Source organism: Lynx canadensis, chromosome A1 (assembly GCF_007474595.2).
Source record: "Lynx canadensis isolate LIC74 chromosome A1, mLynCan4.pri.v2, whole genome shotgun sequence".
Taxonomy (NCBI): domain Eukaryota; kingdom Metazoa; phylum Chordata; class Mammalia; order Carnivora; family Felidae; genus Lynx; species Lynx canadensis.
The window spans coordinates 115,550,118-115,577,534 of NC_044303.2; the positions used below are offsets into that span (position 1 = coordinate 115,550,118).

Here is a 27,417-nt window from a genome sequence, read left to right on the forward strand (position 1 = left end):
CTGGGTTCGCTATCTTCCGCCTCGATGACTCTCCACGGAATTACTGAGATTAAAAACAACGAAAATGGTATAGGTACCCTCGCCTGGCGCTTGCTGCCACTTGTCTGCAAATACGGAGGAAAATAATCAGAATAGTAATCAGGTCTAACTAGTGATTCCTGCGACTCGCTTCTAACGCATACCCTTATTTAAATTTTGCATCAGGCAGTTCAAGGGTTGGGGGAAAGCCTTTTTGGGAAATGGGACTCGAACCTGTAAACAGGTTCTCTATCCATTTCCCGCCACAGGCGGGCTGCAGGATTAGAGAACAACGACCGCCATCAGCGTGAGCAGTATACGCTCACTGAGTAGGAGGAGGGGCCTGCCGCGCGCAGAAACGGGACCTGAGAGGGGGTGGGGTGGGGGAGAACTCTCTCGCGAGAGCGGGTTTGTTCTTGCAGCCGCTCCTGCCACCTCTTACCCTCGCCGTTGCTGCGGGGGATTGTGGGAGCCTCCGCGTCCCGCTCGCTAGGAGAGAGGTATCTCTCCTTTTCCCTCTCCCTTTCCTTAAGGTAGGCGTGAAGCGGGTAAGAATTGGGGTGGGGTGGCCGGGGGCTCTCCGCGTCCGCCGGGAGAAGGCAGCGACGGCGACAGGGGCCGTGGGGAGCCGGCGGCGCGCCTTTCTTGCTCGCTCCCGCTCGCCCGCTCTGCCTCCCTCCTCGCTGCGTATGTGAGCCGCCTGATCGGCGGCCGCCATGTTAGGAGCGCAGTGGCGGCGCAACCAGCCTCCTCGGGCGGCGGAGGTGAGCGGTCTCGGGGGGAGACACGCGGCCAGCCAAGGGCCCGGGGTGCGGCGGGAGAGTCGGGGGGCGCAAAGGGCAGCAGATCGACCGAGCTTCCCGCGTCCTAGGCTTGCTGTGGGCGGGGGCGGGACGACGAGCCCGTTACACGCGGACTGCAGCGCTAAGGCGAAGGGAGGAGCGCTCGAGGCCTGAGGGACTGACTGTCCACTGGGGGCCTGCCGTTTGGGGAGAATAGTTAAAGCAGAGAAGTCTTGGAATAGGGCCAGCCCCAGATAGGTGTCTGTTTTGTCTTGTTTTTCCTGTTTGCCCCTAAAAATGTGCCGCAAAATGGAGGATTTCGCAGACTCTGAAAAGCTTAGTCGTTTGAGGAGCGTTTCTTTATTCTCTTGGTTCGCGGCCTTCCCTGTGCTCTTCGCCCATCGCTTCATAGCGCCCTCTAAGACTCCCCTGTCCCCCGCCCACACACATGCGCGCGGGATTTTAGCTGGACCTCAGAAACAATTCCTCCCCACCCCCATCGCGTAAAAATGGCCGAAAAATGAAACGTTAACGCTTGTTTTTCGTATTGCGTCGTGGAGAAAGCCTCCTGCAGTAGGCTGCGAGCCAAGATACTTGTTCTTGTTTAGAGAGTCACCTAATATTTCTTTTCTCTTTATTAAAATATTATCAGTCTGCGTTCATCTAGAGAGGATCGTATGTTGTGGGACCTTCCGGTTTCCAGACAAAGGGTTTGGAGTACCGTGGTGTAGGCGCATCGTTGTTCTTTTCATTGCTAGCTTTGTGCCTTGTTCGGTGTTTTACAGGGACTTTTCCCATGTGCCATGGAATAATTCTAAATGTTTTTCCTGCCCTGTGGCCCTATTCTGTGGAATATTCCTATTGGATCAGTTACAGTTTTCTAGCCAGATATTTCTAGAACGTTTATGGCGATTCCGAAATTTCTAGTCTTCAAGCGCGCTGGAATAATGTGAGAATCGTTGATTCCCAGGTCTTAGTCATGAGATTTTGTCTTGATGATGCGTTCTGTGTGGTGACTAGAGCTTGGTTTAAAATTTTTAAGAAGTCGATAAAAGACAGTTTTCTTCCAGTTACATTGAAACAGTTGTACTCGGCGGGAAAATTTCTATTTTAGACTATTTAAATAAAGGTTGAAAATATCATTTGGAAAAGTCAATAGCTCAGTCATATGCGCGGTCTGTCGTCATAATTTTTCAACGGTAATACTGTCAGAAATGAAAGTAGAGATAGATTTTGTTGTTGTTGTTACATAAACTCTGTATTCCTTCTGCACTTAACCTGAATCTTTTTGCAAAGTTGAAATTGAACACAATTGAAGTACTAAATGATTGTTGTGCTTGGTTATGTAAGATTAGGAAGAGATCTTTAGCCAGATGCTGTTTGTGGTGAAGTGCTTTAAATTTACATTTCTGCCCTTGAACTTAACATTTATGTGGTTATAACATTAACGTGTGTTTTACCCAGAGAGGAAATTTTCCCTTTATCTTCACATAACTCCCTTCTCAGCTATATGTAAGTGAAGTTGCCTTTACATAGCCTTTTGAACTAATTGGAAAGGATTTAACCACTCTTGACCTGATGACTATGTACGTTAAAGGAGCCTTTAAACATACTCATTTTATTAACACTTTTAGGGAAGCATAAAGGCTAAGTAATAATACAAGTCTGCTAATGATAGGCAAACAAATTTTAACAACTGAGGAATGTAAGTAAATCGTCCTACATGACTTCAGAAATAAAATGTAATTCAAATCTTTAATTTTATGAGAGAAGATTAAAGCCCAAGGAGGTGGTGGTAATAATAGTCAAATGGGCAGTGCTGTAGGTTTATTCTAGAACACTTGCATCTTGATTGGATACGTGATTCAGACTCACCTTATAATAAATAGGCTTGAAAATGGAAGGGCTACAAATGTCCATTGATGGATGAATGGATAAAGATGTGGTGTGTATATATGTGTGTGTGTGTGTGTGTGTGTATACACACACACATATACACAATGGAGTATTAGCAATCAAAAAGAATGAAATCTTGCCATTCGCAACTATGTGAATGAAACTAGAGGGTATTAGGTTAAGCGAAATTAGACAAATACATGACTTCACTCATATGAGGACTTTAAGATACAAAACAGGTAAGATACAAAACAGATGAACATAAGGGAAGGGAAGCAAAAATAATATAAAAACAGGGAAGGGGACAAAAACATAAAGACTTAAATAGGGAGAACAAACAGAGGGTTACTGGAGGGGATGGGAGGGGGGCTAAATTGGTAAGGGGCATTAAGGAATCTACTCCTGAAATCATTGTTGCACTACATGCTAACTTGGATGTAAACTTAAAAAATTAAGAAAAACTAAAAATAATTAAAAATAAACCTAAAAAAGTGGAAGGGCTATACTTACAGGAATTTATTCTAAGAGAATAGTATGTAAAAGATTTGTGCACATATAGAGTGCCTGAGTGACTGTCGGTTAAGCGTCTTACTTCGGCTCAGGTCGTGGTCTTGTGGTTCGTGAGTTCGAGCCCCGTATTGGGCTCTGTGCTGACCTGCTTGAGATTCTGTGTCTCCCTCTCTTACCTGACCCTCCTCCGCTTGCTCACTCTCTTTCTCAAAAATAAACAAAAAATTTCTTTAAAGATTTGTGCACATAAATGTTAATCTATGCTATTAAGCTTACTAAAACTCTGAAAGATTCAACACTTAGAGATCTGCTAATTACAGTGTGGCCATCAGATGGACATCTATATAGTTTTTTAAAAGAATGTTTTAGCAAGAGTAATCATGGGAAAATGAATATAATATTACTTGGAAAGAAAATAAAAATTTTGGTGGGCCCCAAAATACTTTTTTTTGGTTGTTTCTTAAAGGAATTTAGGAATAAACATAAAAATAGAGACGTACCAAAATGTGTGGGTTCTGGATGTTGGTGTTAGCTTTATGGGTGATTTATATTTCCTTCAATTTGTTTTTCTGAAATTTCCACAAGAAATTACACAAATTTTTATATGGGGAGGGTGGTGAAACTTTTTTGTACATGGTAGACTGCTTAAAAGACCAATACTTTGTGTTTTGTTTTTTTAGGACCTCGTGTATTTTTGAGGGGAATTAAGATAAAAGTGAGCCAGCTTCTTGAAGTCTGAAGTGCAGAGTATTCAAAAGTGACAAAAAGTGGTGTTTATTCTGTAACATACTCTGGTTATTATGTGTAGACAAATGGAGGAATCTTAAGGCATCCTTATGTAAGAATATTGAATTTACCTTTATAGAAACTAATGGTAATTAGATTACAATGTGAAGTGCAGCCATTAAACTATTTTAAGAATGATCAAAACCGAAGAATTGGGTAATGGTTTCTTAGATATTACTCTTAGTACATTTTTCAGTTAAAGATACTTTTTAAAAATATGTATATACTTTTTGTAAATGCACACTTTTTTTTAGAGTTGCATTAAAACTGTCCTACACTTGGGGCAACAGGTTCTGAGTGGACTTGACTTTGGGATGGACAGTACTGAGTTTGTTGAGGGTGGAGTGGAAGGGTTGTAGACAGTACAGATTTGCAAGTTTCTTCATACATATATATATATATACACACACACACATGGTTATTCCACGGATAACACTGCAAAGAAACAAAGCTCTGTAATTTATAATTCTTACCTATATATCGGGCCTTGTTGGATCATTAAAATTAAGAGTTCTGAAATTCGTGATTTAAAAATAAAAGTTTACACGTAGAAAATCTTAGTGGATCATTAAAACTAGAACAGAGAGAAAAGCCAATGGTTTGAGAGAATTGTAGGGATGTGGCCTTTAAAAGATACTTATAAGTGGTTTTTTAAGTTCTCTAGTTTTTGACTCACTGTAGCATGTATCTATTATAAGCATAAATATAAACTTATAGTACAATAGGAGTTGTATGATAAACTGCTATGTTATCTTTCCTGGCTTAAATATAATTACTGTGGCAGATCTGAGTAGATGGAGTGCCTTTGATGTGATGCAGCTTCCTTATTATTTCCAGCTGTCTATCTTTGATGTTCTGTGCATATATTAGGCTCAAGACTTGGAAATTAAAATTTATATGAAGTAGCAATGAAATCTTAAGTTTAATTTTTTTTTAATTTAATTAAAATTTTTGTTTTAGGGGCACCTGAGTGTCCGTTAAGCGTCCGGCTTCTCAGGTCATGATCTCCTAGTACATGGGTTCGAGTGCAACATTGGGCTCTCTGCTTGTCAGCGTGGCAGCCCGCTTTAGATCCTGTCTCCCTCTCTCTCTATGCCCCTCAAAAGTAAACATTAAAAAAAATTAAAATTGTTTTAATTTAAAGAGGAGGACTGAGGCTTTTCAGTAAGGTTATGGCAGGAGAGGTGTAAGGCCTTCGTTTTGAAGGATGACAGGATAATTTAAAGGTAGATTGGCTTTAGAGAATGAAGGAGGAAGAGGAGGTTTAATTTGTTCACTTCCTCTAGCATCTGGTTCTTTTCTTCAGTGTTGTTTAGGTGACTACCAGTCTTTAAATCTGGTGTCATTTAAAGTTAACATCTGATTCAGTAGCAAAATTCAAACATTAATTCAAATCCAGCTTTGAGTACAAATGAATGAGACACTAAAGTTGATGTATGAAATGGGGAGTACAGTGTATGTGAAAGGTTTATAAGCTCTTTATTGTCTTTGGGTCAGTCCTTTTGCATCTGAAGTTTTTCTCATTGGTTGTTAGGATCAGATGATGTTACATCAAAGTAGATGATTATTATGGTGCTAACCATGTGCCAGAAACCATTCTAAGTGTTTTATGTGGACTAATTTATTAAATGTTTACAGCCTTGTGAAATGGGTATTGTTTTCATTCCCATATTACGAATGACAGCAAAACAAATGTTAAGTGACTTGTTCAAAGTCAACTATTTTGTAGTAGGACTTGCATCCAAATCAAGGTATTTGGGCTCCAAAAATCTCAGTATATACCAAATCAAAGAGTTGAACAAATGTTTGTGGAAACCAAGAGAATAGAACATGAAGAGTGGAAGGAAAAATCTTAAGAGTGCACAATGGCAGCTTGAAAAAACCACTCGTTTTGCTTTCTCTTTTTCTTTAAGTTTGTTTATTTTGAGAGTACAAACCAGGAAGGGGCACAGAGAGAGAGTCCCAAGCAGGCCCTTCAATGTCAGTACTGAGCCTTACGTGGTAGGTCGATCTCGGGAACTGTGAGATATGACCTGTGCTGAAATCAAGAGTTGACGCTTAACCAACTGAACCACCCAGGGGCCCCTCATTTTGCATTTAAGTAGAGAAGTAATCTAAGCTAGTGTCAAAATCAAATTGAATCCAAAATGGTAGGTAAATGGAATAACTTTCTATCCTGTATTGCTTTAATCTGAAAATGTTTAATGTGTGATTGAAAGTTGCTAAGAAAAAATTTTAAGTCTAGGAAGAAGAAAAATACTCTAACCCTGAATAGGAATCCCTCCTGATTAACATGTTTTCTATTTTAGCAGCTGAAGGCACTTTGCAACAAACACTTTTATCATTAGCCTAAGGATCAAGAAGTGGGCTAGAAGTTGAATCCAGGTCTGTAAAATGGATTAAGAATGATAATCATAAAGGATCTTTAAAAGGTTAATACTGGTTTTTCAACCTTCTCAGCACTACATTTTATAATGTTTTGTTTTCCCCTGTTGTATGAGGCACATGCTGCTTTACACAAAACTGAAATGAATAGAGCTATTACTTTATTTCCTAAGAATTTTACTATTCATTTTATTTTTTAAAAACCTTTAAAAAGTTACTCAAAGGTAAGCCATACTAAAGTGAGATTGTGGCACTGAAGAGCCACAGATTATAAGGTTTTAAGTGGTTTAAGCTCTCTATATAAAAGATTGAATGGTTCCTCAGATACTAAAATATATTACTATATATATATTAATTTTAAGTATGTTCTACACCCAGTGTCGGGTTTGAACTCATGACTGTGCCATCAAGAATTCCATGCACTACTGGCTGGGGCGGCTGGGTGCCCCTATATTCCATTTATTTATTTTTATGGTTTGTTTATTTTGAGAGAGGGGGGAAAAACATGAGTCAGGTAGGGGCAGAGACAAGGACAGAAAGAGAATCTCAAATAGGCTCCGCGCTGTCAGCTTGGAGCTTGATATGAGGCTGGAACTCATGAACCATGAGATCATGACCTGAGCCAAAGTCAGACACTTAACTGACTGAGTCACCCAGGTGCCCCCATTTTTTAAAAATCAAACCCTTAAATGAAATACAAATTAGAAAATTTATTAAGAAAGTATATAGAGATGTGAACTAACATTAAAATGAAAATTTACTGACTTTGAAATGGAAACTGTTAGTGAATTATAAGGCCATTATAAAATTAATACGCGAGAAACTTCTAAATATGGAATCATTAACCTAACTCTATACTATAATTGGAAATGAGTCAGGTGATTGGTTTAAAAATTCTGACCACAGGAATCCATGCTTCTGTGTGATTGATGACAAAAATTAAGCAGCTGTCTTTCCAAATAATGCTTCTTTGAAATTACTAATAGTGAACTATCCCTGCCATGTATCTATTGGTGACATAATTAGGATATTTTTGCTGTGTTGGTGGTGTTGGTTGCTAGCTTAAATGTTATTTGGTGTATTTCACATGAATAATTTGACAAATCACAAGGGTGTTTCCTTCCATAGAAGAAAATTTCTTACATCCCTTTCGTGTTTTTAATTCAGAAGGGGAAAAATACTATAAGAAGCTACAGTTTTCTAGCTGTTGCTTATAAGTTTTTATAGGATTAAAGGTTTAAAATAATACCAATATAAAGGTTTTCTTTCCTTGAGTATTTCTACAAACTTTTAGGATTATACATGTGTTAAAATTAGTTTTTAAGAAGCGATTATTGCACAGAATTGAGAATATAGCTAAAGTTCCATATGGTAGTAGTTAGATATCTTTAAAAGAGCATTTAAAATTTTTGAATTTAGAAGCTAAAGGCTTTTTTCTATGTTTTAAAGAACTGAAGACCCCTTATGCTCATTTTAGTAACCCTGCAAAATAACCCTCTGAATGAATAATAGGACTAATAAGAAATTGTTATTTTACTTAGGAAATCTAGATGTGGAACAACCATTTGCTTCCCTTCACCCTGAAGTAAATCTAATGAAGATGGTTATTCATCAAAGGGGGACAGTTGAATGTTACTAACTGAAACTTCTTAACCATACATACAGCTCTTTGTTCAGATGTTGAACATGAAGTTAACATTTTTAGTAACATTTACACTTAGATCATGAACTAGGCTTAAACATTCTAGCTTAATTATTTAAATTATTGATTATTTTATTTAAATCAGGTTTCCTGATTTTAGGGTAGAGGTACTACCCTTTTTTGGGAGTGAAAGGTTTTTTGCATTGATGGGCATTGAGATTTTAAATGGACATACTGGATTTTGACATCACATTCTAGATTAGTTATCTCAAACTACTTTGAACTTTATTAACCTCTATTGTAGCGTACTATGAAAAGGTCATTTTGTAATTATGGGGAAAAGACATAACAGTACAATAAGCTAACCTTTAAAAAAAACTTAATTTAGTAAACATCTCAGTGTTGTGCTGACTTTAGTAGGCAGTAGGTCTTGCTTAAATTTAAATTAGCTTTTAAAATGAATTGTCTTTTTATTACCACTGACCACAAAGATAGTAAAGGAACTGTTTTCATAAGTGCTCTTTGAACAGTGCTGTCATGTCTGATTTCTCTCAGTTTCTTTGTTCTAATTTTAAAAAAATAAGAATTTCAAAAGTCTGACTTAAGTCACTTTTCACTTATAATGTCTCATGTCCTTGTGTGGGGCTACATTTAAGTTCAAACTCTGAATCTCAAAAATATTAAGGTTATTCTTACGAGATTACAAGTTGTCATGGGATTTACATTGTTTGTCTTGCTCTTTTTCTGAGTTTTTCTGACATCCATTTTCTGTTTTGTCTTAAGGTTATCTTTTACCTTCTCTTGTTTCCTTTTTGCAGATCTACCCCTTTCATACATGCTACAAAGAAAAGTAATTGAGATATTTGTAATCTAACAACCATTTCTTTAAAGTGTGATCAATTAAATTTTTACACATTCACTAATATTATTGTATAATTTCCCTAAGGGAAAGGAATAGTTCTTTAAAACAAACAAAAAAAAACAACTGGTTTTTCTTTATTATGCAGCTTTGGCTGTAACACGAACAGCAAATTAATAGTAATGTTGATGCTTTGAAATACTGATTTTGAAAAACCCTCTAATGGTTTTGACCTCTTAAGAGAAAGTATACGTGAAAATTTAGAGGGTCCTAAATGTTTACACGGTATTTCAACTGCCATCCTGTGTGGCGTTTATCAGACATACCAAAGAAACTCATCCAAAAAAGTCCGCTTACTCTTGTCTTTATTTTATTATTCTTAAAGCAGAAGTAGTTTACATTGTAGATCTCATCAAGAACTAGTTTCTTTAGTATCTTTTCTCAGTTTCATCTTTCTTGGTGTGCAAAAACATCTTCTGTAATTCCAGTCACCTCTGATAGCATTTGTGTCTTTTTAACTTTGTTACATCTTTTTGTAAAATCTAAGTCTTGCCTGCAACTTTTTTTTTATACTTCTTCTACCACTGTATGTCCAGTGTTTCCTTGCTTTATTGGATCATTGGTGGAATTGGTCCCATAATAGACTTGTAACTATTGAATATTGCCCAGTTTTTAATGTAATAAAGCTTAATAATATTAAACCACCATTGCTCAGGTGTATGGGTGATCAAATGTGTGAAACTTAACAGAGCAATGCTTCTTAATAGAATTATGTGGCAAACAACTTAAGAGTTAATCTCTGTATATAGTTGTGATTAGAGATAATTGTTTCATCAAGAACAATTGTTACGTGCATCGTTTGATATTTAATGAGAATCATTTGTAAATGCTTTGCAAATTCCTCTGTACCAATTTCTGAGATAAAATAATGATTTAAGGAAGATAATGAAAGTAATTTCATCCAGAAACATGTCTTGGGGGATTGTATTCAGAATTTAAAATTTCCAGGTGATTGAGCTGTTCTTGTGAAAAGTTAACAAATCTATATAAGCACAATTTCATTTTTATCTGTTTTGAGCTCTGGAGGTTCTGTAGCCGTGAATATTAAATGAGCTTTGATGGATGCTAACTTAGGGGGGAATTTCACTTCTTTAAATCACCTGTACTTCCTGTACCTGGGTTTTTTCTTGGGAGTTCTCCTATTTCTACATTGACCATACCTAGTTCTCCTTACTTTTTTAAGATTAGAAATGAAATATGCACTGCCTGATATAGGATGGACATTAAGGAAGGCAATTAGTTATATGGCTTAAATTTGTGCAGAAATCCTTAAAGTAGGAAGTCACTTATTTTCCTTCACATCTGTCTTTACCTCAGATTGATTTTGCTGCATAAAAGTCTCAACTATTATGTTTGGTCTTAGATCTTATACTAGGTACTTGACACCTAAGCTTCATTTACTTGTGATTTTACTTGGTTCTTTCTGATAGTAATAAATAGGTCTCATTTTCTAAAGCAGAATACAACTGATTCATCTTTGACTTGCGGACCTTGGTTTTTTGTTTTTTAGTCTTTTCCTGAAACTTAAAACATCATACTATAGGGTGTATTTTTATTCTTCCAAAAGAAGAGACCCATCTATATTTTTATTTGAAATTTTGATGTGCTCAGACATCTAATCCTTCAATTGAAATGTTTTTAAATTCAGTATGAAATTCCCTTTAATAAACTTTAGCATGAAAGACTACTTTTTAAATATCTATATGCAGGCTCTGCATACATCTGAAATCTGTTTAAGATATGTAATAAATTCCTTGTAAGTTTGAGATCTTAAATGTTTTTTTTTTTTTAATCAACATGATGCATAAGTTTTTTTTCTAAAAAAAACAGCATCTACTTAAAGGGATTTATGACTAAAACTGCTTATTTTTCTACAGAGTTGTCTGCTGGTTCTCAGCTTGAAGAAGATTCTACAGTCCTTATTGATCCTTTTTCTTGGCGTTACCATTTTTTGAAGCAAAGTTAACCTAGTTTGCTAGTTTGAGCTTTCTTTTTGGCCATCTTTAAAAAAAATTTTTTAAGTCTATAAACTAGACAAGAGATAGTTCTACAATGTCCAAGTCATTCCAGCAGTCATCTCTCGGTAGGGACTCACAGGGTCATGGGCGTGACCTGTCTGCAGCAGGAATAGGCCTTCTTGCTGCTGCTACCCAGTCTTTAAGTATGCCAGCATCTCTTGGAAGGATGAACCAGGGTACTGCACGCCTTGCTAGTTTAATGAATCTTGGAATGAGTTCTTCATTGAATCAACAAGGAGCTCATAGTGCACTGTCTTCTGCTAGTACTTCTTCCCATAATTTGCAGTCTATATTTAACATTGGAAGTAGAGGTCCACTCCCTTTGTCTTCTCAACACCGTGGAGATGCAGACCAGGCCAGTAACATTTTGGCCAGCTTTGGTCTGTCTGCTAGAGACTTAGATGAACTGAGTCGTTATCCAGAGGACAAGATTACTCCTGAGAATTTGCCCCAAATCCTTCTACAGCTTAAAAGGAGGAGAACTGAAGAAGGCCCTACATTGAGTTATGGTAGAGATGGCAGATCTGCTACACGGGAACCACCATACAGAGTACCTAGGGATGATTGGGAAGAAAAAAGGCACTTTAGAAGAGATAGTTTTGATGATCGTGGTCCTAGTCTCAACCCAGTGCTTGATTATGACCATGGAAGTCGTTCTCAAGAATCTGGTTATTATGACAGAATGGATTATGAAGATGACAGATTAAGAGATGGAGAAAGGTGTAGGGATGATTCTTTTTTTGGTGAGACCTCGCATAACTATCATAAATTTGACAGTGAGTATGAGAGAATGGGACGTGGTCCTGGCCCCTTACAAGAGAGATCTCTCTTTGAGAAAAAGAGGGGCGCTCCTCCAAGTAGCAATATTGAAGACTTCCATGGACTCTTACCGAAGGGTTATCCCCATCTGTGCTCTATATGTGATTTGCCAGTTCATTCTAATAAGGTGAGTTAATGCAACAGATACTTCTAATTTCTTTTACATTGTAGTGCCTATTCTGTATTTACCTATATCTTTTACTCTAATTCTGTAGTCTGGTGACACTGAGTTGATCGAGAATTTTTATACTTTTGAGAACACTTTATTTGGAAAGTAATTGTTTTTGAGCATTAAACCAGGGCTTTACATTAATACAATCTGCCTAGATAACTTCTGGCCACAAAGCTGTCATCCACTGGAATTATCTTGTTGGTTTTTGGCATCAATATGTTCTTCTTAATCATATATTTAAGCAGGTTTTTTGTCTGCTTTGTTGAATTGTTTTAAGTATTTTTATTTTTTTTGCAGTCAATGTGCTCTGCCATTCAGGATGCTAGATTTCAGCTCTCCATCTGTCTTGATTGCTGATTTGTATGTAGTAAAGATGTATTCTTGAACAATTCTCTTTTTTTCCTTATCTGTGGCTACAGGGAAAGAGTTAATGTAGAGCCCTGGTGTTTGTTTCAGTATGTTTCATATTTTAGATTAGTTCATTCTTCTTTTTTAATTTCCCTTTAACCCAAACTCTCATACTATGACTGAAATTTTTCATCATTTTTTTTCTCCTTTTCCACAACTTTCTTAAACATGCTTCAAAACTCACTTTTTATTATCCCATGTTGCATCTGTCCCTTTAGAGACTTGGAAAAATCAACTGCAGTATCCTGCTCTATGTTCCTCATAAGCATATTCTTTTTCTGACTAGGCTTAGACTTCTGGTTTAGTCATTTGAGCAATAAAAAAATATATATATGTATATATATATATATCTAATTCTCCTTTGCTTTAATTATCACATCCAGCAAAATGGGAGCTTTTTCAAAATGCCCTTTTAAATATGTTGTCCTTTCTCTTTGAATGTTTTCAATATTCCTCATTCTCACCGAGGTTTTTTTTTTCGATATACAGTGCAGTTGACTTAAAAGTCAACAATTTAGCACTCCACTAGCTTGATCTATGATCTCTGACCGTCCATATTTCCTGATGTGCTGTATAGTTACTCTGCTTCACATGTTGCTACCATGAAATTGATTTGATGATTACGATGACAGGGTTTTTTCTTTACAGTAACATCTGGAAGGGTCATTTCCTTCTCATATGTATCCCTTTAAAATGCATTTTTTAGTGACTTGATTTTTGAGTAAACTAAATCACAGATCATGAGTGATTTTGTTTTTAATATTCTATTTAAAAGTGTTACTAGTCACTCCCTTTTCTGTATTTGGATCTCAGTATTTTTGCCTCAGATAATTAAGAGACTTACTATATTTGAATTTACAGAGTACTTTAAAAAATATCTTTAAGAAGTTAATTCTTAGGTAAATATGTATTTCTATAATACAGAAGTCTTTCGTATTAATGTATAAAGTACAACACAAAGAACATTTTAGTCTGCAAATAAAATAAACTAACATTGAATGCTAAATTTAAATTCATAGATTAATTTTCATTGAAGACCCAGAACCCCTTCAAAAAAAGTTAGGAAATTTATCTGATAGGTGTCTTTAGTGTTGTCTTTTTTCAAATACGTTGAATAAAGTTGTCACCCTGGTGGGAGTTGATTTAATGAAATGGTCCACAAAACTTTGGTGACTCCGTTTTTTCTGTTACTTGTTGCCTTTTGCAGAAATAGCAATATGATCATTGTTCTCAGATAGGATCTCTAAATTCCAAGGACAATAGCTAGTTACAGTGTCTCAAATGACAGTGATTATAAAGGACTTAAAATCTTAGCTAATGGAGTCATCATACATCAAGAGCTGTTTCTGGATATCTCCTTATTCTGACTTTGAGCAGTAATTTGCCTTTGTTGCTTGCACATAGAAAAAACAGTAAAGTGACACAAATGCACTACAAGAAACTACAAGAGGGCTTTAATGAGAGAAAAGTTTCTGTTACTATATGTGATTATTCTTTTCTCCAATATTATTAACAAATAACTATAGTTAAATGGATCTAAATTAACAAAAGAACATCTTGAAAATATCTGATGAAACTTTGGATTCAAGAGTAAGATACCCTAACTAGTGCAAGAGGTATTTTTAATTTGTAAAAATGCTTAGGCCCTAGCTAGTTTTGGTATTCTGTCACAATATTGGGGACATTTAAGAATTACTTGAGGCTCTTTGATTGATTGATTGATTTACAAAATTTGTATTTGTAAATTGAACCAATTTTAAGAATTTTAAGCATTTGGGTTCTCTTAATGTATTCTAGTTTCCTTAACATAGCTGATGTTTTCTGGGTATCTGCATTATTGAAAAAATTATTTGCCTTTAGTTGTGGTCCTTTCTCATTTCAATGACTTGAGAGAAAATTCCTGTGGTGAAAGTAGATAATGAAAATTTTTTAACATTTCATCCTGCTCTCTGGTATTGCTGCATAACTTGGAAAATCTGTTCTTTTCACTTAGTGGTAATAGTAAATAGCTTACATGATCAAAACTTCATCTTACTGTGTGAAATAAACTTTTAGGTTTAAAACTTGATCTAATTTGTCATCATTTGATATTTTAAATGACTTTCAGTGATGGTGTTGCTTTTATTTCTTTCTAGGTCAGTTTAGAATGTCAAGTAGCTTTTCTACACAACCTCAAAGTTCCCTCATATTCCTTTCACTTAAAGAAAAGTACCCATTACAGCCTTTTCACTGTCTTGTCACTTGAGTTCACATTTTTCCTTTTAGTATTATTCTAGAAGCCCTTAAATTATTCTTTATTCTGCCATTCCAGAAGTGCTTCTCCAAATTATCCTTTCTTTGTATAATTTAGTTATCTCAAAGACATCAAGGCAAGTATAGTTTTCCTACAGAACTTCTGCATTCAAAAAGGGAATCCTTTTTCTTTATTAATCTGATGTGAAAATTACCTCAGTGTAGAATCCAAGGATACAGGTTTTTTTTTAAAAACAATTTCGCCTCTTAACCCTCACCTTAAACCAAAGATGGGGTGTCATAGTGCAGGTTAGGAATGGGTGGGCTTGGGAGGTACCTAAGGCTTCTTTGATCTTGGCCTGCCTTCTAGTGCTTTGAAAGACCAACCACAATTTACCATAAATTTGAACCTTTAAAGAGCATAGAGGATTCGATATAAATAGTTTTCTGTTCAACTGCATACCCTTTCCATCTCCTGAGAATTAGAAGTGTGCCTAATACAGTAACTTTTACTCCTCTCCCAGTACACTATTTCTCAAGGACATTTTAAATAAAATCTGAATATTTTTAGTCCAGAAAATTCTAAGTTATTTGTTTAATCCCTCTTCTGAATTGGGTGAACTTTACTTATGGTGCCTCTTGCTTACAGCCATTTTTAAAGTGTCCTCCAAGAATTCAGTAGTCTGTTGTTTTCCAAGTACAAATTTTTTATATCCCAAATAACTGGTAGTGGAGCCAGCTGGAGAGATTTCTTCAAGTTCCTTAGCTATTAGACATGATTTTTAAGAGACAATCTAGCTTGTAGAGATAGTGTCCATACTTGTTTCATGGGATTTTAGTTAATGCTATTAGGGAAGAGGAAGTATGTAGACAGTTGTAATAGACTTTTTTTTTCCTTTTTTAAGAAATACCATTCTGAAGCTTTTCAAGAACGTATGTCTTGTAATTTTGTTTCTTGTTTTAGTTCAGCTCTAAGTGATACCCCCTTTTAAAAACATTGCCTGTGTTTTTATGTTCCAAATGTAATGTGTTAGGTAGTGTGGATATTACAAAAATTGCCTCACTTTGTGGGAATTTATGAAACAATACTTATAAAGCAGGAATTCTAAAATAAGATAGCTTTTAGTACACTTGTTTCTTTTTTGAGCACTTCTTATGTGCCTGGCAATGTTCTGATAAGCAGTTTACTTTTATTAATTTACTCATTTTTCACAAAATTCTAAAAGAATATTGAATCCTAGCAAATTTCAATAACATGTACCAAGGATTCATATCTACTACGTGACACCTTGATAATGGATCCTAGGCAGTCTGGCGTCAGAGTCTACTTTTCTTAACTCTCCTTGTCTAAAATGTTGATCATTTATATGTGGATTTATAACTAAAGAAAGTTTATTTGCTTAAAATAGGAAAAAAGTTAATCCCTTAAATTCAAAATTACCACAGAGGAGTACAAATACTAAAGAACATAATGTTTCCCTCTCTAAAATTTGGAAACAGACATTCCTGAAATTTGCTTCTTTACTTTTGGGAAATAAAATAGCAGCTTAGTTTTTTTTATAAACTTTTTTTTGTTTTATTTTTTTGGAAAAGCCATTCCTGTTGAATCTTACCTTTTTATGGCTGTAATACACTTGGAAAATGCCTCAAGACTGGATTAAATGAAATATTCTATTTTTAACTAATTGTTCACATAACATTTCTAGAAAAGTAGAAGCATGGATATTTTATCATATGTAGAGTTTTATAAAGGCAGTTATATATATAATCCAGTTTGATCCACAGCAAAGATTAGACTGTCTAGCTGATGTCAAGGTCAGTTATTCTTGATCTTTATTAACTCTGTCTTTTCCCTGTCAGGTCTATTAGTATGTTAACTAAGTTATCCAGTTTTTCCAAGAATGTGCATGGCGTATTTGAGGGCAGGATCAAGCTGCAAGGATTAAGAGAAATGGTTTTAAATTAATTAACTGTGACTAATGAATGGTCACATGTTTCTACAGCCTATGATACTGCAAATAGATTAACTTTCTAGAATTTGAATGGTTCAAATGAAAATATTTTAGCTTTATTTTTGTTAATTCTACTAATTTACTTTACTGCAGGAGTGGAGTCAACATATCAATGGAGCAAGTCACAGTCGTCGATGCCAGCTTCTTCTTGAAATGTAGGAGTTTGAAATACCTTTAAAGCATCCATACCGTGAATCAGAAACAGCCATTGATTGGTTTTGGGAATTCATCATTTGCTTGTAATATCCACATTGTTATCACTGCATAGTTGATAGTGACCAGGCATTACTAATTGAAAACAAAATGTTTAGATCTGGAATCTCATTTGAAATATTAGGTGCAGTGATAGTGGTATTTTATGATTTAATACTACTTGTAGGGCAAATAAACATTGGTTCTTTTCTACAAATTGAAAGAATTTAAAATAGACTTAAAGATGGGCTTGGATGTGTACAATAGACTTAAACATTTTCAATAACCATGATACATGCTCTAAAAATACAGAGTAGAAAAGGGGAAAAGTCATTAGAAATCACAAGTTAGTTGTCAAACAAAATCCTTCAAGATGTATTTTTTGTTTTTGACTTCCTTTTGGTTATGATTTAAGCTGCTGGAATGGAATTGGATTCCTAAAGAATCTCCCTGCCTAAACAGCACACATAGCCATTCTTCACTAGAATGCCAGTTTTCACATATGTTAGCTCTGTTGGGTTTTCTTTTCTTTTGTAGTGCCACAGCTCACCTCTATAGTGGGTACTGGTATTTAATATTGGAGAAGGAAAATCTGTGGTCAGTTCTCATTTCCCTGTAGATGCACATTTCCAATTCTCCATGCAGCGCTTTCCCTACTTACGACTTAACAAATAGATTAAAAAATTAAACTTCAACATATATTACCTACTTTTGCAATACTGAACAAGATTATTCTTGTTCATTTGGATTAATTTGATGTTTTTGGAAATATCTATGATGTTGTAAACTGTGATATTTCTAACACTTAGACTCTCATTAACTCTACTAATAAATAATCTCTTGTTTTAAAGGCCAAACAAGGCTATTTGTGAAAAGGACAGTTTTATTTTAAAGTTAATTTTCTGGTCTCTTTAAAGCTACCCCGAATGGAATCCTGACAATGATACAGGACACACAATGTAAGTTAAAATTTTTAAGCTGTTGTTTGTAAAGGAGATCATTATAAGGAATTCAGGTTAAACTTTCAAAATTTATAAACAAAAAATATTTCATGAATATCTTTATCGAATATGAGAGTTTGGTAAAAGTCACTGGGTAAAAGATTCTTTAGAAACTATATTATGCTAGTAATTGTTATTATGTTATTTTTGTAGCTTTTTCCCCAGTTACTTCACATAAAAATGCCTACAGAGATTGGAATTACAATCATAAAAGGGGTGTTTTAACAATAAATCTTAATTACTTCTGATAGACCTCTTTGTCATTTTTTATATTTTATGTCTCACATTACTAGGGGTGATCCATTCATGTTGCAGCAATCAACAAACCCAGCACCAGGAATTCTGGGACCTCCACCCCCCTCATTTCATCTTGGGGGACCAGCAGTTGGACCAAGAGGAAATCTGGGTGATTATAAAATTTGTTACTTTTCCCTAAGAACTTTCACCATAAAAATTAAATGTAGTCATTAGAGGCAAAAGAAGCCTCATTGAAATGTTATTAGAAAATAGCATCACTTTAAAAGACATGGTTCTCCTGGTATTTTTGATAAACTCTGGTTTGTGTTGAAAGATGGCCAGTTTTCATACTTATTATAAGACTGAAAAAAGTAACTTTTTCTCCATAAAGGTGCTGGGAATGGAAACCTGCAAGGACCAAGACACATGCAAAAAGGCAGAGTGGTCAGTAATACAGCTTTTGATTTTACTTTATTTGCTGTTTGGGGAAATGTGATTTAACTTTTTCCCCCCCTTGAGAGAGAGAGAGCCTGAGTGTACACATGGGGGAGGGGCAGAGGGAGAGAGAATCCTTAAGCAGGCTTCACAATCAGTGCAGAGGCTCCATCTCACAACTGTGAGATCATGACCTGAGCCAAAAATCAAGAATTGGACAACCCAGCCACCAGGCACTCCTTGCCCCCCTCCCTTTTTTTTTTTACTTAACTTTCAAATCTTTGTGAATTGAATCTGTCTTGTAATCCTTTATTATAGGGAGACTGCTATAATTTGAAAATAATCAGCCTTTTATATGACTTTGATAAACGTTTTCATTTTCATATACCCATACTATAGAGATTACACCTTGAGTGTAACAAATTTTGCTATCCAGTTAAGCACACAGTATTCTTTTTTAAAACCAGTCCAGAGTCTGTTCTCTGAATCTTCAAGATATACTCCAGTGAATCTGATTTCCTGTGTAGTTACAAAATTCTCTAGAATGTTATGAGTTGTTTTAAATCTATTCTGGTTAGACTATGAAAGTCCTTTCGTCTTGATTCTAAAGAGACCTCTTGACTTGATTTTTTTTTCCTAATGGATAGGAAACCAGCCGCGTTGTTCATATCATGGATTTTCAGCGAGGGAAAAACTTGAGATATCAACTATTACAGTTGGTAGAACCATTTGGAGTCATTTCAAATCATCTGATTCTAAATAAAATTAATGAGGTATGAGTTGAAATCAGTGCTGTATTCATTACTAATATACTTCTTAAAGGTTTTTTTTATGATTTTGTATTTGAAAAAGATCTCCGTGTATTCTTAAATCATTAACATGGAATGTGATAGAGAAAAAAGCAAATAGTTGATGCATGTCAATAATATTAAATTCTAGTCCTAACGGATTATTGAGTAACTTTATTAATTGTGATCCTTAAGCAGTTAAATTGTCATTACATTACTATATGAGCTATAAAAGAATGGTAATTCTTTGGGAAGTGATTCCACACTTTTATCAAAATAGTGCCAAGTTATTATTTCAAATCCAGTAGACAATAAATCACAGTTGAATAGCATGAAGGTAATAAAATCTGAGATGACCTTTAATAAAAGAGCAAATAGCAATTTTGGGATTTTTGTTCTGCTTTCAGACTCTTAAAAATGCTTCCTAATGATTAAATATATCTAGAAAGACTTGGGCGGTGTTTCTGTTTTGTTTTAGAAATATTAATTTTGTGCAATTTTAGGCATTTATTGAAATGGCAACCACAGAGGATGCTCAGGCTGCAGTGGATTATTACACAACCACACCAGCATTAGTATTTGGCAAGCCAGTGAGAGTTCACTTATCCCAGAAGTATAAAAGAATAAAGGTAATAACAATTCTTTTCCCATTTGTACCACCAACATTTGTACATCATTTTAATGCTTATTAACTAGCTATTTTAAGTTGCTACTAATAAATAGGATTATCTTCACTATCAGTAAGTAAGTATGGCATACCTACCAACATTTGACTTGCCTTTTGTTTGTTTACCTATTGTTATTTTCTGTTTATTATTTAGAAACCTGAAGGGAAACCAGACCAGAAATTTGATCAGAAGCAAGAACTTGGGCGTGTGATACATCTCAGCAATTTACCTCATTCTGGTTATTCGGATAGTGCAGTTCTCAAGCTTGCTGAACCTTACGGAAAAATTAAAAATTATATACTGATGAGGATGAAAAGCCAGGTAATACCACAGATAAAAGGTTTTTAAGATTACTTTTCAGTAAATCTCACTTTTAGGGGTTTTTTGTTTGGTTGTTTCTTGTTTGGTTTTTTTGTTTTGGGGTTTTTTTTTGGTATATATTTTTAGTGAAGGGGGAGGTAATTAAATTCATCTTCTCAGATAAATTTTCTTTTTAAAAATTCAAAAAAAATTTTTTTTTTTAATGTTTGTTTATTTTTGAGAAAAAGAGAGGGAGAGATAGAATACGAAGCAGGTTCCAGGCTCTGAGCTGTCAGCACAGAGCCTGACACAGGGCTCAAACTCAGGAACCATGAGTTCATGACCTGAGCCGAAATTGGAAGCTCAACTGACTGAGCCACCCAGTCTCCCCTCCTAGATAAATATTCTTAGCCTAACTGATAAATGGTGATTTCTTTAAGTCCTACTAGATTTTCTTAATGTATAAAGATAAATACTGAAAATTATAAAGTGGGAAGTAAAGATTTCCTTCTCTTGCCTAGACTAGTAACGCTATTTGTTTTTAAAGTTTGCTTTCAAAAATATTAGTTTGTATATAGTTATGCTGTTTTTTCTTCCCTCAAGTGGTATTATATCATTGTGTGGATTACATTGACTAAAAACTATAACAAATTTAACTTCTTGAGTTGGTGGATATTTAGAGTTGCTAGTTTTTTGGACTGTACCATTGGTGTTGCTTTGGACTTGGCAGCATGTGAATTTTTGCATATTCAGATCATATAATTGAAGGATAAAATTTCAGAATTAGACTTTTGGATCCTGATGTCTTTTTTACTTTGATATTTCCAAATTGGTCTTAAAAAAATAGTACCAATTTATAATCACACCAGCATTTTCCAAGAGTGCTTTAACTCTGTAGATGTTTTAGACTTCAAATTAAGTGAATTGAATGGGTGAGTTAAGTTGTCAACTTGTATTTTTCATTTTAAAAATCCAGAGTAAGGAGAATGTTTATTTTGTTAACTCTTTTTTTTTTTTAATATTTTTTAATGTTTATGTTTTAAACATTTATTTTTAATGTTTATTTTTGAGAGAGAGAGAGGGAGGGAGAGACAGAGTGGGAGCAGGAGAGGGGCAGAGAGAGGGAGACAGAGAATCTGAAGCAGGTTCCAGGCTCCAAGCTGTCAGCACAGAGCCTGACATGGGGCTTGAACCCACGAACCATGAGATCATGACCTGAGCCAAAGTAGGACGCTCAACCAAGCCAGCCACCCACACCTCCCCTTAATGTGTATTGTTTCTGAGCGAGAGAGTACGCACGAGCAGGAGAGTAGTGGGAGACACAGAATCTGAAGCAGGCTTCAGGCTCTGAACTGTCAGCACAGAGCCAGACATGGCGCTTGAATTCCCCAACCATGAGATCATGATCTGAGCCAAAGTCTGACACCCAACCCACTGAGCAACTCAGGTTCCCCTGTTGTTAAGTTTTTTTTTTTTTTTTTTTTTTTTCTTTTTTTTTTCAACGTTTTTATTTTATTTTTGGGACAGAGAGAGACAGAGCATGAACGGGGGAGGGGCAGAGAGAGAGGGAGACACAAAATCGGAAACAGGCTCCAGGCTCCGAGCCATCAGCCCAGAGCCTGACGCGGGGCTTGAACTCACGGACCGCGAGATCGTGACCTGGCTGAAGTCGGACGCTTAACCGACTGCACCACCCAGGCGCCCCTTGTTAAGTCTTTTTTAAGGGCATTCTGAGTTTGTATCTTTCCAGACTATTTTTTTTATTGTTTTAATGTTTGTTTATTTTTGAGAGAGCACAAGCAGGGGAGGGGCAGAAAGCAAGAGTTGGGTACTTAACTGGCAGAGCTACCCAGGTGCCCCTTTCCAGACTTTTTATTTTGAGAGAGAGTGTAACAGAGAAGGGTCAGAGAAAGGGAGAGAGAATCCCAAGTAGGTTCCACACTGTCCGCACAGAGCCTGACGCGGGGCTTGATTCCATGACCCTGGGATCATGACCTGAGCTGAAATCAAGAGTCGGACACCGAACCTACTAAGCTACCCAGGTTGCCCCCATACTTTTTAATTAATTTTTCTTACAGTATTTTGAGTAATAGCTTCTAAGCTAATTACTTTATCTTTTTATTTATATTACAGAAAACGTACAGAAAACATATAGATGTTTTAATATTTAGTGCTACTTTGTAATTGGGTGATTTTTAACTTTTACTGGGGTCTCTATTAAAAAACTAAATTTTCCTAACAGATGGATTAAAAAAAATAATAAGCACCAGAGTTAAATGCAGTTCTTTGAAAACTAATGTTCTTCTTTTTTTTCTTTCTTTTTTTTAAAGGCTTTTATTGAGATGGAGACCAGAGAAGATGCAATGGCAATGGTCGACCACTGTTTGAAAAAGGCCCTTTGGTTTCAGGGGAGATGTGTTAAAGTTGACTTGTCAGAAAAATATAAAAAATTGGTACTGAGGGTATGTAGTACTGGATTTGTCATCATTATAAAATCTCACATATTTTAAGCCACAGCATTTTTTTTTTTTTTTTTTTTTTTTTTTTTTTTTTTTTTTTAAGATACAGAACAACACCAAGCTGAGGGCGAGGGGGCTGAGAGAAAGGGAGAGAGAGAATCCCAAGCAGGCGCCATGCTGTCGGGGAAGAACCTGACTCAGGGCTCGATTCCATAAACTGTGAGATCATGACCTAAGCCAAAATCAAGGGTCAGATGCCTAATCAACTGAGTCACCTGGGCGCCCCACGCCATGGCATTCTTATAAACATTTTTGTTTGCTAAGAATAAAGGATTTGGTTTTTAAAAAAAATTTTTTTTTTAACATTTATTTATTTTTGAGACAGCATGAATGGGGGAGGGTCAGAGAGGGAGACACAGAATCCGAAACAGGCTCCAGGCTCTGAGCTGTCAGCACAAAGCTGGATGCGGGGCTCGAGCTCACAGACCGCGAGATCATGACCTGAGCCAAAGTCGGCTGCTTAACCTGACTGAGCCACCGAGGCGCCCCAGGATTTGGTTTTTTAAAGATACCAACCTTTTTCCCCCCTGGTGTTCTTCAGAAGTGTTTTGTTTTTTTAATGGTACTGTGTAAGAAATGCCTTTATTGCTTTATTCTATTTAAAGATTTTATTTGAACAGAGCTCTGCTACCAAAATATTTATTATCCACTGTTCTGCCGCTTTGTTGAAATGTTGATTATAATGAACTGCTGACCCTAAGCAGCTTAAATTCTAAGGTACGGTTACAGAGCTTGAATAAGCTTAGTTGATGATATAAAGGATGGTTATCAAATGTTAGTTAATTGGATAATCATATAATCTGCAAATGAACATATTCTAATACATTTATTTAACTTCTACAAAATTTTGTCTTGTAGATTCCCAACAGAGGCATTGACTTACTGAAAAAAGATAAATCTCGGTAATTTTGTTTTGTGTGTATATACGCTAGTATTTTAAACTTGTTTTCCAACTCAGAATTAATTGAGGGGTATCCTTTTGATTTCAGGAAAAGATCTTATTCTCCAGATGGCAAAGAATCTCCAAGTGATAAGAAATCCAAAATTGATGGTTCCCAGAAGACTGAAAGTACAACTGAAGGTAAAGAACAAGAGGAGAAGTCAGGTGAAGATGGTGAAAAAGATACAAAGGATGACCAAGCAGAGCAAGAACCTAACATGCTTCTTGAATCTGAAGATGAGCTTCTTGTCGATGAGGAAGAAGCAGCCGCACTGCTAGAAAGTGGCAGTTCAGTGGGAGATGAGACAGATCTTGCTAATTTAGGTGATGTGGCTTCTGATGGGAAAAAGGAACCTTCAGACAAAGCTGTGAAAAAAGATGGAAATGCCAGTGCTTCAGCAGCTGCAAAGAAAAAGCTTAAAAAGGTAAAGGGAGATTGTATATTGACCTGTTTGAACAGAAAACTAGATCAGATAAATGTTTCCTATTTACATTAGCAGGGTCAGATTAAAGAGAACTAGTCACTTACATTCGAAAAAATCAGGTAAATTTTTAAAAGTAAACTCTGCAATAAGTAGGTTAAGTAACTTTTAAAATAGATATAAAAAAGTGTCAACTCACAGGGAAATTTTTAGCAAGGAAGGAAATTGACTTTTATTTGTGTACTGTGGTGGTAGTGTGTAAGTACTGGTAGGCAGCCTGGTAGTCGAACTTTTAAAAAGATGGGATATGAGTTTAAGTTAACTGACCCCAAGATACTTAAAACATTCAGCCACTCATTTAAAAAGTGTTAGACTTGAAGAATTTTCCTATTTGAGAACGAAAAGCTTGATCAGATAATTCAATATCTGAAGATACTCAATATTTGAAGACCTTTTTTGAGAACACATAAAAGCATTTAAAGTGAACTCAAATAGACAAACATATGCATAGCATAAAGAGTAAAACAAGAGACTGGTGTACTGAATTACCTATGATGAGGATTAGAGTATTAAAATGCCCTTGCATTAAATGGCTGTTACAATGAGATCTCAGTAATCTTGGTCCATTGGTTTTTGTAAGCAACGTTCCAGCTATTAGAAAACGAATTTTTATCTCCAGATGTTGATGGGTAGGTCAGATAAAGTTATTTTCCTTGAAGTGGATTGTTGCAGAATCCATTTGCAGTCTTAAGAGCTGATAATTATTGAGCATTTATTATATGCTATAAATTTTGTAAGCTCTTTTTATATGCTAATTAGTTTAGTCCTCAAAGTAACTGTAGTAGATACCTTTGTTGACTCCATTTCATGAATGAATAAATTTGGCATAGAGAAGTTTAATAAATTGTCTACAGTCATCCTGCTTGTAAGTGGCAGAATCTAAACTTGAAACATAGGTCATGCTCTAGAGCTTGCTTTTTTTTTTTTTTAAACCACTACACTATTTTAGACTGCATATTCTCTAAACAACAGTTGTATCCTAAGATACTGTCTTCCAAAGGATACCATTGAACTGCTTTTATCAAATCACATTTTTGATACATAATCCCTTGTAGCATAATAGTTACAGCAAGTGTAGAATATAATGTCCTTATTTCATTTATTTTCTGCTCTTTTTGTGAGGCAAGCCTTTATTTAGTTTTAAAACTAAGTTTTTTTGTTTAAAAAATCTGATTTTGGGGGAGAAAGTCAGTATTTTGAGAGAATAAATAAAGACAAAGACGCTATCCCTTTCCCTTCAAGTAAAGCAAATGGAAGGGATGCTGCAGGATAATTGTTGCAGAGTAAATTTGTCTTTCTTAACAGCGTCGTTTCCCAGGGAGTATGGAAGGTTTTGTCACTCTAGATGAGGTTGGTGATGAGGAAGATTCGGAACGTCAGAAACTTCGTAAATCGGGCATGACATTTAGATCTGGTGACAAAAATGATGATGGTTTGGTTGAAATTAAGGTGGACAAGATCGAGGAACTTGATCAAGAAAACGAAGCAGCGTTGGAAAATGGAATTAAAAATGAGGAAAATACAGAACCAGGTGCGGAATCTGCTGAGAATGCTGATGATCCCAACAAAGATACAAGTGAAAATGCGGATGGCCAAAGTGATGAAAACAAGGAGGACTATACAATCCCAGATGAGTATAGAATTGGACCATACCAGCCCAATGTTCCTGTTGGTGAGATTTAAGGCTTTGTTCTTCCCCTCTCACCCTCCCCAAGTTCTTATTAAATAAGATTTTTAAATTGGTCTTACATAAACTGATACCATTTTAAATCTATTTCTCTGCAGAACATTTTGTAAATCTTAATACATTCTTTTCCACTTAACCAACTCTCATTTTGTATTATCTTTTGTTACCATTTCATAATATATTCTTTCTCCGCGTAAAGGTTTCTGAGAACTTCACATTGCTTTTTCTTTATCTTTTGTATTTCTGCCTTTTTAAGAATGCAGTTAGGTGGGACCTTAACTGTCAATTGAGTACAATTAACTACTGATATCATGGCTTTTGTTTTGTTTTAGCTTAGGTTATATTGGACTTCTCACCAATATTATCTTGTTCAAATTACATTGACCGGAAAAAGACATTTGACAACGCTAATTAAATCTTCAGTTTACTAAATTTGTAAGAATGTATGTTTGTGTTCTAGGTATAGACTATGTGATACCTAAAACAGGGTTTTACTGTAAGCTGTGTTCACTCTTTTATACAAATGAAGAAGTTGCAAAGAATACTCATTGCAGCAGCCTTCCTCATTATCAGAAATTAAAGGTAAGGCTGAACCTAAAAGAGAAGAGTTCTTTTATGAAAACTAACAAATAATGTAAATTTGTATAAAGTAAAATGTGTGTGGTACTTTCTGTAGACCCATCCTAGAGATGACACATTTACTTCTTTATTGATGGGCCTTAAACAGTTTAGTGGATTCTAGAAACATCTCTTGAGCCTTTTTCTATGGTACATTCAATTGAATAATTTTCTAGCCATGTTCTAAGATTCTGATGTAATTAAAGTTACTTAAATATTCTTGACTAAGCGTTGTGAGAGTGTAATTTCTCTAATTGGGAAGATCCTGGAGGCCTGAAATCCCAAGTGGAATAATGAAAAGCTTTTTCAACTTCTATAAAGTGCCATGTCTCTTTATACTTAATGATGTTTATATCACCTTTAAGTTGTTTATTAATAATGATATTTTGTGAGTTATATGACCAATGAGAGATAAAGGTAAAAGGATAAATGAATAAATAATCATAACGAATTTCTCTTACTAGATTTTGAAATTCGGTGTTGTTGTTAGTGACTTTTTTAAGGACTGTTGAAACAGATAATGGTGTAAAACTTGAAAGAAGTTAAAGAACTGAATTACAGATAACCTGGTTTTTTACACTGCTTTCTAATACAGAGCTCATTGTATACTCAGTCATCAAATGTGCTCTGTATGTTGATTTAGATGGATAAAGATAGGCTTGAATTTAGGAAATAATTCCAGTTCTTGGCTACGTCACTAGTTTTAAATGTAAATGTTCTTTGCTACCTGTATGTATCTTCCCATTATGCCTATGAAAAAAGAATGGTGGTTAATCCCATTAGTAGCAGCAAACAAATAATACTTGTTTTGGTATTTAGCTGTATGGAGGCAGAAACTGTTACAAAGGAGAGTATTAAGACACAAGTTGTATCCTGGTATTTGATCCTTTATAAATGATAGACTTGTAAATATTTTCTATTATAATTTTCTAGATATTTGTTCTGTTGGAG

General features: G+C 35.5%; 1 protein-coding gene across 10 annotated transcripts in view; it reads left to right on the forward strand.

Moving 5' to 3' along the window:
- Positions 1–424: 424 nt before the first annotated feature.
- Positions 425–27,417, forward strand: part of MATR3 (matrin 3) — a 29,043-nt gene continuing 2,050 nt past the window's right edge. Inside the window, exons 1-15 of one of the 10 annotated variants that reach the window (XM_032592977.1) lie at positions 425–551; positions 6,302–6,377; positions 10,816–11,902; positions 16,693–16,754; positions 17,709–17,750; positions 18,086–18,198; positions 18,421–18,473; positions 19,112–19,237; positions 19,756–19,881; positions 20,074–20,241; positions 22,551–22,682; positions 23,598–23,641; positions 23,729–24,104; positions 25,611–25,833; positions 26,309–26,430. In XM_032592977.1, the coding sequence (XP_032448868.1) occupies positions 10,991–11,902; positions 16,693–16,754; positions 17,709–17,750; positions 18,086–18,198; positions 18,421–18,473; positions 19,112–19,237; positions 19,756–19,881; positions 20,074–20,241; positions 22,551–22,682; positions 23,598–23,641; positions 23,729–24,104; positions 25,611–25,833; positions 26,309–26,430 (2,499 nt within the window). In that variant the 5' untranslated portion in view covers positions 425–551; positions 6,302–6,377; positions 10,816–10,990. Of the gene's footprint in view, positions 552–674; positions 783–3,629; positions 4,045–6,301; positions 6,425–10,815; positions 11,903–16,692; positions 16,755–17,708; positions 17,751–18,085; positions 18,199–18,420; positions 18,474–19,111; positions 19,238–19,755; positions 19,882–20,073; positions 20,242–22,550; positions 22,683–23,597; positions 23,642–23,728; positions 24,105–25,466; positions 25,834–26,308; positions 26,431–27,417 lie in introns of those variants that run through there. The other 9 variants (XM_030319169.2, XM_032592974.1, XM_030319161.1 and 6 more) reach the window with 9 other exon arrangements.